General features: G+C 34.9%; 3 protein-coding genes across 3 annotated transcripts; 2 read left to right on the top strand and 1 right to left on the bottom strand.

Annotated features, from left to right (window-relative positions):
- Window positions 1-3,931: 3,931 nt before the first annotated feature.
- Window positions 3,932-6,195, bottom strand: LOC132184408 (serine/threonine-protein kinase-like protein At3g51990). Its single transcript, XM_059598037.1, has one exon. The coding sequence runs from the start codon at window positions 5,789-5,791 to the stop codon at window positions 4,340-4,342; it is 1,452 nt and encodes a 483-aa protein (XP_059454020.1). The 5' UTR covers window positions 5,792-6,195; the 3' UTR covers window positions 3,932-4,339.
- Window positions 6,196-11,268: 5,073 nt separating this feature from the next.
- LOC132168024 (acyl-CoA--sterol O-acyltransferase 1-like) lies at window positions 11,269-12,791 on the top strand. Its single transcript, XM_059579092.1, has one exon. It carries the CDS (start codon window positions 11,296-11,298, stop codon window positions 12,403-12,405), a length of 1,110 nt encoding a protein of 369 aa, XP_059435075.1. The 5' UTR covers window positions 11,269-11,295; the 3' UTR covers window positions 12,406-12,791.
- Window positions 12,792-14,818: 2,027 nt separating this feature from the next.
- Window positions 14,819-16,311, top strand: LOC132168025 (non-specific lipid-transfer protein 3-like). The gene is made up of 2 exons (XM_059579093.1): window positions 14,819-15,289; window positions 16,034-16,311. Exons 1-2 carry the CDS (start codon window positions 14,820-14,822, stop codon window positions 16,041-16,043), a joined length of 480 nt encoding a protein of 159 aa, XP_059435076.1. The 5' UTR covers window position 14,819; the 3' UTR covers window positions 16,044-16,311.
- The last annotated feature ends 35 nt before the right edge of the window (window positions 16,312-16,346 follow it).

Raw genomic sequence — 16,346 nt, 5'->3', positions numbered from 1 at the left:
GTAAGGTTTTTGAAAGGCTTACATATACCTAGAGGTTTTCACCCATCATTTTCACAATCCTCTGTTGTTTATTGTTAGTCTATTAATCCCTTTGCTCACCCAAAAAAAAAAAAGCAAATAAAAAGACATACTTCATTTGATTTTTGGATTTAGAGGAGCTTTCCAAAATGGTTTTAGTTTTTACATGATAAGGGTTGTCTATTTTATTTTTTATTTTTTATTTTATATTCAAAGGGGGTAAGGGTTGTCTAATTGATCTCACCTTCTAGGTGAATTTATAGATGGTACTTGATTTTGCTGGAGGAGCCTTAAAAGGAGATCCAATTAACCAAAAAGAGTTGGTGACATTAATAGAACAGGCACTTGGGGGAATGAATGCCTCTCACATTTTTCACTGTCTTGGTAAACCTATTCTTTTCACTCCTACATGGTGATGCCCCTTTTCCTGAAAAAAAGTGGAATTTCTCACGATTATTTTGACCAAGAAAAGGAAAAATATATTTTGAAAAACAGAATAATTGTGATGGGCCCAGGTCAAGTATCAAAATCTTTTTTCCTGAAAAATTCTAAAAATAAAGCTATTAGATCAAAAGCCATAGTGCCATAATGTGTCCAAGGCTTGAGGGGGTTGTCTAAGGCATTTTAGAGAATATCAACCACACTTCCTCGAGGTTTAAGAGGGTGGTCAGACTACCCTTACGACTTTTTGGTAGTGATATGACCATCATATTTGAGTGGTTGGCCTAAGAAATTTTATTTTGATTTTTGATAATGTGGCAAAATCTTAGCCGTTTATTTTAAATGAACAGTCGTGGTTTAATAATTATATGCTCCTGCAATTCTTAAGGGAATCCAATCTATACCGGTAACCAATAAAGGCTTATAGACAAATTTCTAAGTAATGGGCTTCAAACCTTCAAGTATATATATATAGCTTGGCATCTCATAAACACAACTGTAAGACATGAAAAGTTTCAAGAATTTCAAAAGGAAAGGCACGAGCAGTTGGAAAATTTGGGAGCTGTAAGCCTGTAAAGCCTTGACATGTGTGAAGGGATATTATTGTCTATTCAATTGTTTGGCGTAAACAAGACTAAAAATCACTGGAGAATTTTTTTTTATGATTGTTTGACATTGACTTGTGAGTCTTGACTACATTCTAAAACATGGATTTTGGCTTTCAAAATAAATGGAAAATATTATTTATTTATGTGATTTATGTGAAATGGAGATGTCAAAGGCTTCGAAAAATTAAATAAAAATGGAGGTCATAAGGCTTTGAAGCTTTTGTCATTACTTGAAAAAAAAAAAATAATAAAAAAAAAAAAAATTAAGGTTTTGTTTCTCAATGCATTTTTTTAGGATGTTTTTTGTTTTTCATTTGAAGAAGCCTGATACGACGTAAAGGTAAAAGCTGTTTTTGTACTATGATGAGTGTTCGATATGTTTCGAAAACTTAAAAGTGTTTTGTGTTTAAATTGGTTGTTTTTGTCAAGAACAAAAAATATATGACAAAACAAGAAGTTTAACAAACAAAGCTAGTCTTCTATATTTCTTTATTTTAATTAGATGCATACAAACATTATTAAATTTACTTTCATGTATATTTGGGTAATGCTCCTTTGTGCTTTTATAAGATTGAATTACTTTTTCTTTTTCTTTTTTCTTTTTTTTTAAAAAAGAAAGTAAAAAGAATCAAATTTACTTTGTTTGGTTAAAATGGGACCAATGTGGTGGCAAGGGGCATCCCATAAACAATGACTAAAACTAAAATAAAAAATAAAAAAAGTTGAAAGTTGTGAAGAGGGGTTGAAAGAGTTATTAATAACCAAAAAAAAAAAAAAAAAACAAGATGAAATCGGTTTGTAGGGGTAACAAGGAATTTGATCGGAATAAGATGATGGTTCTAGAAAGAAATAATGAAACACCAATATCTTAGTAATGATCTCAGTTAGGTGTTCATGTTAAACAAAGATTAATGGAGGTGCCACCTCAACTACTTAATCACCAAAAGCTAATATGACATCATTTTCATAGATTGCAATACCAGTTTGTATGGTTCTTATAATAAAATCTGTAGTATTCTTAACAGTATTCAGAGTTTTGCCGATTGAAATTGGACCCGTTGGAATTAAACACATCCCTAATATCCTGTTATGGGACACATCCCAATAATTCTAATTCCAACTAGGATTGGATGTATTAAAGGGGTGCACGTAGGCTTGAAAGATATCTCATAATTCCAATTCCTTATGATCAATAGGTGGAGTTGTAATTGGAAAATTGAAAATCAATGATCACATCACAATGTGTATAATTGCAAATATTTATAATTAAATCTAGTTTGAGAGTACAATGGCTTTGCCAACAAAGCACATCAATTAGAAAACTTGGAGCTTTAAGCATCCAATGATGATAGTTTAAAATAGGGTGAACTCTTTGGGTCAAACATTGGTTATCAACCTCACTATTGATTTTTCATGATGCCATATGGTAGCATACCAGGGTTTCCCCAGTTGATTTGATCTTCTAATGGATTATTCAACTTGGCCATAAAAATGAAAATAATAGTTATTAATCGTCACTTGTTCCAAAAGATTAACTATAAGAAAACGTTGATTTAATTATTTAATTAATATTTAACACTCCCTTTAATAAGTTAGACCTAACACCTACAATATTTGATTAAAATTGGAGGTGAATGACAAAGAAAGAGTTCAAACTCAAAACTTTTGCTATGATACTATGCTAAATCATCCCTCATCCCAATGCTTATACTTATAGGAAATGGTTAATTTAACCCTACACCTGTTCCGAGGGTGCGGTGCACGGGACCGGGGTTTACTCTGTAGGGATAGGTCCGAAGGGCCCTGCCTTGAAGAGGTTCCCCGACATATAAAAAAAACCCTACACCTGCTTTATGACAACAGTTATCACCCAAAACAAGGAAAAAATCATGGAACATAATCAACTTTCTAAGCATCTGATTCGATGTTCTTTGTGAGAATATGATGCTTATAACGTGCTAACATATATTTGAGGAACAAAATCATGTTCTGGTAGGATAGAAGGACAGTGCTGGAGAGAGTAAAATGAAAATAACAACTCCACCACACTGGTTTATTGCAGGAGTATGTGTATGGATGACATGTAGGAAGGCAACTTTCATTTTAGGTGAAAATGATATTAGGTCTCAACTTGTTGCTCTAGCACCATCATACCCCATATCTTACAGGAACTTGAAATCTTGTGGGACAATCAAAATTTCACTTGCTTCAAATTTACATGTTAACCAAACTGAAGCCTACACCTAAGAAGGCATAAATCTTTGGATAGGTTTTCATAGCAAATAAAGGTCTCCATTTCCGATCAAATCCAAATTGGTGCAATAGGTGAATAATGTGAATGATTTACAGCTATATCAACAAGAAGCAATGTCTAGACAGACCATAAAATGGCACTGACTCTAGATGGTCATTAGAGATCGATTATAGTATGTTGCTCTCAATCTTCTTGTTGTTATCTATTGTATGTTTATCATTTGAGCAGATTGGTGAAAATCACCTTCAAAATTTTTCTGAAGATCACACCATGGCAAACACAATTTACTTCAGGCTTGGACTCCATCAACGCCATACTCTATATGTTGTTTGCATTAACTGTGTCAAGCCTCAGGACAATATAAGCATTTATGTCTATGCTAGAACTGTGGCAACCTATTTGGAAGCATAAGAGTTGCCATTGTTTTTTTTTTTTTTTTTGACAATAATGAATAAGTCTAAAACTTACACAGAATATCTGCAGGTTCTACAGTTTGGAACAAAGTCAAAGATTATCCACTCAAATTAAGATCTTTTGACACACAAAATTGAAACGGAAGGCCAAATTTTGGCCATCTCTGATTAAAATATGGCAAAAAAAAAAAAAAAAATATCAACAACATTCATTTTATTCAACATTTTTGTTTACATTGAAAGAAGGATAAAACGAAACAAAAATGAAAAATATCAGATTACAGCATATTTTCAGCACAAAAATCTGATTACCACCCAAAAGATGGATTTTGACATGTATTCAGCAGCATTTGTTTTTCATACATCAACTTTTCTAAACAAAGGGCTAACAACCTATAAGGGGCACATCAGCAATGTACCCTTTATCCACAAATGTGAAAATGGCAACACATCAAAATTTGAATGAATATGGAATTTAATTTTACAAAATCCACAAATAATGAGCTACCAAAAAATCTACATCAATGAAATTTGCAAACAAGGAGAAGCCTTACAAGACTGAGCTTCGCTCCACTGCCGAATAACTCCAATTGAATTTTTGGAAATCAATTAGATATACTCTCCGCTGCCTGGGAACTGAAGCTCGAATGAGAAAGCACATCTTCTCTTGAAAATATTTCTGAACTTTGTCCAGCTGATTGATTTCGCCTCCAACGGAAACCATTGTCATCGTTACCACGAGTATGGGATTGATTTTTCCCTCTGTGGAAATATCTCCCACTGCCAAATTTAGAACTCCGATTCGCTGATTTAGAACCAGGCTCAACCCCATCAACCTCCTCATCATTACCAGCCATAAGCTCCATCAAGTTGCTCCTGAAACCCAAGTCCGAATACACTCTCCGTGAATTCCTCAATGACAACCTACCAATTTTCCCATCCATTGCATCTAAATCCCCTCCTTCCACACCCTCCACTCTTGAATTATTCACATTTCTCAATCCCACTGGACCTCCAACAGTCTCTACCATCATACACGGATTGTTAAAACCATTCCATGAATGAAGTGGAACCAATTTACTCAACCCGCTAAGCCATTCGACAACCTCCTTCATCGCTGGCCTCCTCTCCCTACAAGACCTCACACACTTGGAGGCAATCACTGCCAATTGCTTCCTCACAACCAAATCTTTAGGAGGCACAATCCTTGGATCATAAACAGCAGCAAGCTTCCCTTTCTTTATAAGTGGAATCGCCCAATCCACTATTGAAGGCGGCGAATGCCCGACATCAATAGCCTTCCTCCCACTGATAATCTCCAACAACAAAATCCCAAAACTAAACACATCAGTCTTTGTGCTCAAGTTATCTGGGGTCACATAGCAAGGGTCTAAATACCCCATAGTCCCAGCAGGAGGTGTTGACCTTAGCCTATAATCATCAACATGGCACCTAAGTGCTAACCCAAAATCACCCAACCGGGCACTATAATTTCTATCTATTAGGACATTAGCAGACTTTATATCCCTATGAATTACAGGTGGGTTTGATGAATGCAAAGTGTCAATGGCTTTTGCAGTCTGCAAAGCCAATCGAATTCTTCGACCCCAATTGGGTGGTCGAGTAGTGGAGTGAAGAATGTCATACAAAGTACCATTGCTCATGAACTCAACAACCAAAAGCCTATTATCAGAATCATTAGTAAAACCCACTAAATTTACCAGTCTTGGGCTCTGGATTTTGGACAGGATTTCGATCTCGTTATCGACCTCGCTAGTTAAGACATCGGCTTTGAGCGAGGGAGCTCGAGACGGCTTCTTGACGGCAACGTGGCGCCCATGGAGGATGGCCTTGTAGACGTAGCCATGGCTGCCTTTGCCCAAGAGCTTTTGGTCTGAGAAGTTGTTGGTGGCAGCCTCAAGGTCACTGTAGTGAAAGTGTTGGATCTTGATGGGTTTTTTGGGTTGTGGGTTGTGAGTGGATTTGGGATTGGATGATGGGGCTTGCGAGTTGGAGATGGAAATGGCCGATTCAGCTTTACAGGAGAGGTATCCCATCAAAAAAAAAAATCCTATTTTTTTCTTTCTTTTGCTGTTTTGGTTTATCTGGGATTTGGAGATGATGATATTGGATAAGCTATATATGCAAAAGCTTTGCTTTTTTTTTTTTCTTCTTCAATAACTCTTTTGGAGGTGGCGGTGGAGGTGATGATGTTGAGTAAGATAAATACGTGGATTGATGAAAGGTTTATTGCTTTTTTTTGGTCAACACAATGTGAGGAAAAGGGCAGAAGGAAGAGGTTTTTGGGTTCTGCAGATCATGTTGATGGGATTTGGGAAATGGACAACTGTTGTGTGTTTTTCTCTGGATTCGATTGTGAGAGACAGAGAGATGAGTGGCGGATTGTAAGGGAGGTGGCTTGGGAGCCCACAGACAGGTATCCCAATGGTGAAGCAATCAATCTCTCTGATAGTCTAACTCTACATGGAATATGACCTATGAATATGAATTTATGATTCATCCAAAAATGAACATGAATTTATGGATGGTAATTAATATGGATATTTGAGAGGAGAATATACTGATATACTCTACCTCAAGTCAACTTTTTACTGCCATATTATTTTATTAATAATATTATGTGCGGTCACATACAATACAAGTCAAAACGGTACGATGACAATTATTTACACGACTTACAAATTTAATATAAAATTAGTGAATTAGAATTTATGAGTTTGATACGTTTAATTCAGATTAAAATTAAACTATACAATTTTATATAAACAAACTTTAACACTATCTGAACCCATACATGTTTAATAGACTAGTTAGAAAAAGAATAAATTAAGCAAATTTAGAATAAAATTTTATCCTTTTTGTTTTTTTGGAAAGAGAGGGGGATATCATTTATTTTTTTGTGGTAATTGAAAAACTAGGATTAGAATTCTTTTTTAGATTTTTTTAAGATATTTCTTAATAGATTTGGATCTAAGATAAGAATCATAAAAGCTTAATTATTATTTTAATTAAAGTAATTTAAATTTTACCACCTCAATAATAACTCAATGAGGTACGATAAATTAAGATAAAATTAAATATTTTTAAAAGTGTAATATATTTAATTATACTATATTTTAAAACAACTAATCTTAAGGTCTACTTTAGAGCCTGTTTGAGATTGCATTTGAGAAATAGAGTTTTTAAGTCAAAAAAGCTTTTGGGCAAAAGCTTTATTTTTAAGTTTTTACCAAAAGTGTTTTTTGACCACTTTTAAGCTTTTTGAACCCTTAAAAGCGCTTTTAATTTTTTTTACCAAAAGAGTATGTTTTTTTTCAAACGGGCATTTTGAGTGTTAAAAACACTTTTAAACTCCTCAAACGCAATCCCAAACAGACCCTTACTCAATTGAAATATGAGGATGACTCACAACTTGAAAACTATAATATATCTTAATTCTTAATTCTCTCCGTAAAATTTCTTCATGTAATTCTCATATAATTGTAATAAAAACTGTCTTTTATTGAAAATAGGTGATATAAAATGGTAGATAATAGTCCTTACCATTAGTAAAATGGTGGTTGGTTTCTTATATATATTATATATATATATTAGACATAATTTTTTATTTTTTTTATTTTTACATATATTTTTTTAAAATGTATGTGAATGTCATATACTCTATTAATTTTAATAAAAAAATGCATATAGAATTTACGCATATTTATTTAATAAACGGAATTAAAAAAATAAAAAATAAAATAAAGTCACTCGTAAGGTATGCATGCATCCGAAGGCTTATATGATTAATTATATAATCCGCAACGCCAGCTGCTGGTCTTTGTGAAGCACAAAGTCAATCTTTTGGAGGTACAAATGTTATTTATTGTTGGCAAATCAAGCTGGCATGGACCAAATTAGGCAAAGTTTCTTTGGTTTTTAAAAAACTATTAATGTATCAACAATTTTCAATGTTCACGTTTTCTATTTGTCTCATTTTAATAAATGAAATGAACAGAAAATCAATTAGAAATAATGACTTAAGAATTAAATTTAATCAAAATTGAAAATTGAAAATCAGTTGGTTGGACACCGTACTCCAGGCAAACGAAACTTGCAATGAAGAGAAAAACAAGCACATGTAACCTTGTCGGATGTGTCGGTGCAAAACGCTCCGATGTTCAAGTCAGTATTTATTTAGTAAAGAGGACAAGGAAACTACGTACACTATGAATGAAACTTCTTCCTTCCTTTTATGGAGTGTTTCCTGCACGATGTGTTTTGGAGGAGAGTGTCCATGAGTAACCAATTTGTTTCTTTGGATCTTACTCCGTTAGATGATTGTTCTCTTAAGCTTCGAAAATATCAAGGCGTTAAAGTACACATGACTTAGTTATTCTCTTATGCAAATGTTGGTTTACTGGGACTAATACACTCGCTGTTTAAGGCCTGATTGTGTTTGACTTGCTTGTAAAATGGACCTTATTAGGTCTATCTATAACCTCCGATCCATTACCTAATAAATTATTCTTGAATACACCATAATGCATTATGCAAATGGTAGTTTGGATTAAAATTTGAAACTCGGTGTAAAAGGAGAAATTTGTATTAAATTAGAATTGAGTGAATCAATGTGAAGAAGACTTTCAACTTTTGATATCTTTTACAAAAGCCAAAAGGAAAAGCTCAAATCTTACACAACCCAAGACAATAGTTGGTTTTGTTACTTTAAAATTCCAATAACTACTACTCTCTCTTCTTCGTTTTTTTCTTAAGATAAAATTTTATTAATACAAAAGTATTAATTACAAAGAGAAGGGGGTAGGACCCCAACATCAATTGCCCAAAATAGTTAATACAATGCAAGAAAATTTATAAATAAACTAAAAATACGTCAAAAAATTGGCCCCCATCCATTAACTTTTTTTTGACCTAATCGCCAAAAAATGACCGTAAAAACGACGATTTTTTAAGTACTTTATAAGTGAGCCTGTTTGGGGTGACCCTCCGGTAGCACCAAGATTATGGGCCACAACAGTTGATAATTAATGAGTACTCTCTACTTGCCTATACCTTTGCCAACAACATGGTCACCATCATTACCAAACATCTACCTCTTGGCCACACACCAACCAAATTGGGCTAAATGTGCCTTTCTACTGAGCACCACACCATATCTGAAACATTCATCTCAACTTCCACACTCATTTAGCTATAAAACATAGTCAATGAAGGAATATACGATCAATGTTGTACTTTTTACCTCCAGCATTAGTGACATATTTGGTGGGAATTAGCCAGAGAAACCAATATAAGTGGAAGCGCCTACGGTTTTTACTATTTAAGCCTTTTATATTATTGATTCTCAGTTGGTACGTGTTTTCATAGTCATATTTAGGTAAATTAGCCACTATAATTGTCCCCTCCTACCTTTTTTGATTTTTTTTTTTTTTGATTTTTTTTTTTTTTTTAAAAAAAAAACCCTACATAAAATAGATTGAGATGAATCATATTTTATTTTCTTTGCCTTGTAAAGTTGTTCTGGGTATATCATTGTGTATCTCAAAGCAATTCAGACATCAAATATAACTCGCTTTCCCGAGTAAGAGGGTAAATAACAAATCGCTAGAAATCCGAATCAGTCTCATAGAGGCATGTGTATTTTTTTTTAAAAAAAAAATTGATTAGCATTTTGTTTCTTGGTATGTGTTCTTTGACAGGTGGACTTCTGGTCCAATATCTTCCGCCTTTTGTTTGATTACTCATCAAGAAAAGGCATCTTCCTTTCGCTCCACATATTTTCGTTGCTTTATGGGTTGTCTGCATGTTAGCTTGTACTTTCTTTTGTCATTTTCTCTCCAAATCTGACCAATTTCAGATTCTTGGGTTTTTGAAGAAAATTTGAATTATGTTTCACTCTTGTTTTTCTCATTTACTAAACAAAAAAAAAAAAAAAAAAGGAATTCTTTTTCTTTCTTTAATGGTAAACCAAAACAATATAAATATCATGGAGGTTTGAAAGTAGACTGCCTTTATTTATTTATTTGGTTTTTTGTTTCCCTTTTTCTTGGTTCTTTTATCTTCCTTTTTTTTGGGTGGGGGTGGGCTTCATGCCTTCATATTGCTTATGGGCCAATGTAACAAAGCAAGATGTATTACCCACATTGAATCTTCTGGAGGCTAGCTATCAAAATACCTAATAGCTCATGGGCCTGGAGGAATACTTAGTTACCCAGTTACAAAATCTTTTTTCAGCCACACTTCCCTCAAATTCTACCACCATTGTCTTTGGAGAGAGTATCCGTTTGGTTTAACGATTTCTTAATATACTATTTGAAAAAAATAGTAGTTTTAAAATGCAGAAATGAAAACACGATTCTTAAAAATCCAGTTACGTCTTTAGTAAAATTATATATAGTTCGACATTTAAAATCGTGATTTGACCTTTAAAATCGTGCATTTTTATAACGACTTATTTACCTACGATTTGAAAACATAAACACGCCCCCAAACAAAACACATCCTACGATTTTTATTTAAAAATATACTTTTGACTTGTAAAATTGCAAGGCAAAGGGATTGCTAGCTTGCTCACAAAACTTCTTTGGCACACATGTGATAAGAGTCGAACTTTCTATGAAGAATATTCCTCCTTGGCATATTTTTCCACGATCACCCTTGCTTTCAGGAACTGTGATGAAGTTGTATATTTAAAATGCACAGATTTCATGTGTTCATCAAGTCAACCGCGCTGAAATAAATTTTTTTAGGTGTATAAAATATAAATAATCCAACCCAACACTAATCATGTTGATATTTTATATGATATATACTTTGAAAATTCCATTTTCATCTCCCCCACAATATTTTTGTATTCAGAATGCTTTGCACATTTTTGTTGTAAAGTTGCACCTTTGTTCCCACTTGAACAATAAAAAAATGGTCTGCCAATGGAAAAACGCGTTTTGCAAAGTCAAGGTGAATCTTTCTTGGAAAAAATGTAAAATTAGTCATAAATTTTCTAAAATTTTTTAAAATTGAGCTAAAACTTTATGTAGTAAGCATAAATGACAAATAACTTTCTCTTTTCGTTTAAAATTTTGATGAAAATCATAGTTGACTAACCATCCTCAAGGCTTTGGGGGTGTTTCGGCTATCACATATTGGACCGATTTTAAAATGGTCGGACCACGATCTCTAGATTTTTTTAATATTTAATATTTATTATGAGGGACACACGCATGTCGTATTATTGTTAGTGTTGATGTGACAATATTATGACGGTTTTCTATCAGAATTTCAAATGAAAGTTCGGACTAAGGAGTTATTTGTCATATATATGCTTATAACATAAGGTTTTGAGTCAATTTTTAAACCCTAAAAAGATTATTGCAAATTAGTGCATCCACGTGACTGATGTTGTAAGGTCAAAGGTCAATCTTTCTTTCCATCTTCTTAATTTCTGTACATCAATCAAAGTTTTCTTGTGAAACTCTTGAACTTGGATCTCACATTCAGATCTTGCTCTCCCACATTGCAAAGATATCAAGAAGAAGCAAAAATGGAGGGAGAGATACTGAGCTTAATAAAGGTATGGATTGGGGTTTTCGCATGTCTTTCTTATTGCTATGCAATTAATAAGATAGTCTCCAGAGGCCCTGCAAGACTCCTTTGTGTACTCCCAGTCGTCTTCATCTTCCTCTTCCTTCCTCTCAATCTAAATTCTGTTCATCTTGGAGGCACCACTGCATTTTTCATTGCTTGGCTTGGCAATTTCAAGCTCTTGCTCTTTGCTTTTGGTAAAGGCCCTTTGTGTTCTGACTCATCAATCTCTCTCGGACGATTTGTAGCCGTTGCTTGCACTCCCATCAAGATCCACCAAAAAAAGCACCCATCTCCACCAATATCACATCTAAATGGCAAAAACAAAGAAAACCCAAAGGGAAGCCAAATATTTTTCCCTCTAAGGCATGTAGTAATTGGTGTCCTTTTGGCCATTTTGATACGTGTCTATGATTATAGTGAGGATATCCACCCAAAGGTTATATTGTTTCTATATTGCTTTCATATATATTTTCTCCTAGAAATCATTCTAGCCATGGTGGCAGCCCTGGCTCGAGCCCTGCTAGGAGTGGAGCTTGAGCCGCAGTTCAACGAGCCATACCTCACCACCTCACTCCAAGACTTCTGGGGCAGGAGGTGGAACCTCATGGTCACCAGCATCCTGCGCCCCACCGTATACGATCCCACTCGCCATGCCATGACACGCGTCGTTGGCCGCAAGTGGGTGTCAATCGCTGCCATTCTCGCCACCTTCATCGTGTCGGGGCTCATGCATGAGCTCATGTTCTACTACTTGGGGTGCATGAATTCCACTTGGGAGGTCACATGGTTCTTCCTCCTCCAAGGTTCGTGTTTGGCTGTCGAGGTTGTATTGAAGAAGGCGGTTTTCGCCGGCAGGTGGCAGTTGCCGCGGCTCGTCTCGGGGCCCTTGACCATTGGATTCGTGATGGTGACCTGCTTTTGGCTGTTCTTTCCCCAGTTCCTCCGGTGTAAGGTTGATGAGAGGGCGTTGGAAGAGTGTGCTGCGCTAGGCAAGTTTGTGAAGAATGTCACCCGTACATTGACATACAAATTCTCTACATTTTTTGGGATAACTCTATCAATATGATGACAATGTTAAGGCACTATCATTTTTAATCTTATATTTGATGGTAGGAAAGTGTTATTGCCACACAATAAAATTGTATTCACATAATTACATTCTTCTGGTCGTTTTGTGACTACATCCAATGGAAAATGGGAGGAAATTAAGCATTTCAAATAACTTCTAGCTATTACTCTTAAAATCTACATTAATTAATTATGATATAATGAGTATTCATTCGATCGGCTCCGATCGAGAATGTGCAAAAGATAACTACTCCGCCACTTGATGTTAATTGTTGACTAATTGTGCCAAACAAAAAATTAGTTAACATTCCTAATTTGCCAGCGAGCAAGTAACATTTTCTACACCATGTTAGACAATGATAGCATGATCTACTAGGATGGCAAGGAGTTTGACATCATCATTTTGCTAGGACTGTACCTTACGAACAAGCGACATATGGCAAAAGATGTATTTCACTAGAAGATGCGAATTAAATGGCATGTTTGGTTAGGGTCACAGTACTTAAATGGAACATGATCTTCTCCTATCTAAAATAGACTGGAGAATATTAAGTTAATGGCTAGAATTTTTCTAGAGAGAGATCTTAAGGCCATAAATAGGACATTTGTCCTATTAATAATAATAATAAAAAAATTATATATATTTTTAAAATAATTGAAAATTAAAAAAATAATAAAAGATTAAGGGATGGTTGAACCATCCCCATTGGGGGTGGCCATTGGGGCTGGGGGTGGTCCGATCACCTCCAAGGGCCAAATCAATATAATATATATTGATTTGGCCCATGGGGGGGCCTCCAGCCACCCCAGATCGACCCTTGGGGGTGGATCGGCCACCCCAAATGCCAAATCATTTTTTTTTAATTTTTTTTATTTGGCCCTTGGGGATGGCCAAACCATCCCCATTGGTGGTTCAGCCACCCCTTAATTTTTTTTTTTAATTTTTTATTATTTATTTTTAAATTATTTTTAAAATATATATAATATTTATTTATTTTTATTAGTAGGACATATGTTCTATTTATGGCCTCAAAATCTTTCTAAAGATATCTAGGCCATTAACTGAATATTCTTCAGTCTATTTTGAACTGAAAATAATCCAAATTCCCTTAAACGAGTAATACTATAAATTATATTTTTATGTCATAATTATCTTAAAGGTTTATGATGTCTTTTACCCGTCTCTCTCTTTGCCTTTTTTTTTTTTTTTTTTGTTTACACGGACAAAAAGATCATCATTTATTTGTTTGGACAGAAAGACAACGAAATGATCGATTTAAAAAATATGAATTATAGAATAAATTAGTTATTAAAATTTAGAAAGGAAGACATTAAATTCAAATGGTACGAAAACAGAGAAATTAGGTTTAAATTTCCACTTTTTGCTGGTTGATGGACTCTAATTAATCCAACCCCACCTACCAATATAGCCTTTTTTTTTCAAATTGAAAAGCTTTTGTCCATTTCTACGTTCTCATAAAACGTATTGTCAGAAACTCACTACTGCGTTTCTGAAATTTGTAGTCTGATTGCGAGTAAATTTTGGTACGGTTCTCACATGCAAGCAGTAATTTTTAATTTGGAAAAACTATATTTAACTTCCCTTCTAATATTTTAATTTTTACAATATCTCTACAATTTTCTATGGGAATTACAAAAAGTTTCCTTACCTGATTCAAAATGATTAAAAAAAAAAAAAAAAAATCTCTTACATATGACAAACAAAAATTTTGACAAAAAACAAAGACAGAAAAAGAAGCTAAAAATGGTCTTTTTATCATTTTTTTATAACAAAATTGGGACATTACAACCTCAATAGAAAATTGTAAAAACATTGTAAAAGTTAAAATATTTGAGGAAACCATAGAGTCATAGACTAATTAGTTGGAGGGAGATAAATTTTTGGATTAGCTTAGATTGTAATGACATAGAGAAAGCGTTAGCCATATTTGTATTATTATTCTAAAAAGATTAATCAATTTAAAACTTTTCTAGAACCACTTATAAAGTCTTAGTTTCAGTTAGTAAATAAGAAATGTGAGACTTAATATCTATAAATGTCACTTTACGTGGGTAACTCGTCTTCCCAATGTGAGACTGGGGTATTACATAGGTACCGTAAAAAAAAAAAAAAAAAGTAAAAAAAGAGCAAATCTGCTATAGTTTTTTTAACTGTCCAAATTTAATTTCAAGTTTTTCATTAAATAAAAAATTAAATTAAATCCAAACCATTAAAAGAACTAAAAAAAAAAATCTCCCTACTTTTTTTTAACCCTAAATTTTTACCGTTGCTTCCTCTTCAAAAGGACTCTGTTTTCACTTTTTCTCTTGCATTTGTGGTAGCATTTAACTCGCCCAACCAAATTCCACCAACACACACTAATTAAGCCCAACTACCAAACAAGCTCCTTCATGAAACACAATCTTTCGACTTGCACCACCATCTCCATTATATACAGCAAGGCCTCTTACACTCAGCCAGCGACCAAAACCTTAAAACTAGCAATCAATTCAATTCTTATCTTCATGGCTGCCTCTGTTGTCCTGAAGCTGACTTGCTTGGTGCTTGCATGCATGGTGGCAAGCGCACCCATGGCTGCCGAAGCAGACATAGCATGCAACCAGGTGGTGAGTTACCTGACCCCATGTGTTTCTTATGTAGCCAGTGGTGGGTCTGTGCCGGCTGCTTGCTGCAGCGGGATCAAGTCCCTCTACGATCTGGCTAAGACCACGGCGGACCGCCAGAGCGTTTGCAGGTGTCTGAAGCAAGCTGTTAATGGGATTCCGTACACTGGTTACAACATTGGTCTAGCAGCTGGACTTCCTAACAAGTGTGGGGTTAACCTCCCTTACAATATCAACCCTTCTGCAAACTGCAACGAGTATGACTGCTAGCTCTTTTATATATGTCTGCATGCAAAAATATATTTTTTTATGCATGAAGATTATTATAAGTCCACGATAGCAAATATACATGTGTTTTACGCACAACAAGCTGATGTGGTACAGCCATGTTAGCTCAAAAACATTGGCCACCTTCTTTTATGGATGGCCGATCACTTCTTTAAGGCTGGTAAGCCACCTCAACTGAACCTTTGAGGGTTGTTGTAAGTCGTAACCACTCCCAAAGTCCTATTTAGTAGTTACGGCCACTAGATCTCTTTGATCTGGTGGTATCGTAACTATCAGATTTGGTAGTCCTTGGAGGTGGTGCCACCCAAGAGGACATGTGGGGGTGGTAGGCCACTGCAACTAAACCTACGAGAGTTGTCGCGACTACTAACCATAAGATTTGGTAGTCCTTAGAGGTGGTGCCACTAAAAAGGGTGTGTGGGGGTGGTAGGCCACCTCAATGTATGAGGGTTGTCGCGAGCACTACCTATGTAAAGTTTTGTGATCACGACCATCAGATCTCTTTGTTTTTGTGGTATTGTGACCACTAGATCTAGCAGTCCCGATCCATCCCGTGTGATGGTTGGGGATGGGGCCACCTGGGAGGGTGTGTGCAAAAAAATTTTTATGCTACTAGCTGTGCTTAAAAACGGACACATGGTTAGCATTACTCTTTTAAGAAATGTATTTATAACTCTTTTCTGTTTTTCTCTTGCTTGTAACCCTGTTTGCAGCATAAAGTGAGGTTGATGGACCAGTGGTTTTCATCTACAAGAAGATGTAGTAGCTTGAGAATAAATGGGTGCTTTTATATATCTGCCTGTAGCTCCTGTTATAGCTTCGTCTTTGTAGTCTTGTAGTTGTAAATCATCCACTTGATGGGTTGATCTTGCTTTTAGTTCTATGTACTTTGCCTTCCAAGAAGATCAAATCTGTGGATGTATATCTCAGTTATCACTAAAGAGTCATGTTTGCTACTTTATCCTTGCTAATTGCATTTGACTTTTACTTCTCTTACGCAGCTAGATATGTATTATTAATTGGATG

The sequence above is a fragment of the Corylus avellana genome, chromosome ca1 (genome assembly GCF_901000735.1).
Source record: "Corylus avellana chromosome ca1, CavTom2PMs-1.0".
Lineage (NCBI taxonomy): Eukaryota > Viridiplantae > Streptophyta > Magnoliopsida > Fagales > Betulaceae > Corylus > Corylus avellana.
The sequence above is the reverse complement of the archived record's forward strand: the minus strand, read 5'-3'. Positions and strand labels throughout refer to the sequence as shown.

Bases quoted from the DNA above. Each gene is read 5' to 3' on its own strand.
- LOC132168025 (XM_059579093.1), top strand. From the start codon at position 14,820: ATGAAACACAATCTTTCGACTTGCACCACCATCTCCATTATATACAGC.
- LOC132168024 (XM_059579092.1), top strand. From the start codon at position 11,296: ATGGAGGGAGAGATACTGAGCTTAATAAAGGTATGGATTGGGGTTTTC.
- LOC132184408 (XM_059598037.1), bottom strand. From the start codon at position 5,791: ATGGGATACCTCTCCTGTAAAGCTGAATCGGCCATTTCCATCTCCAAC.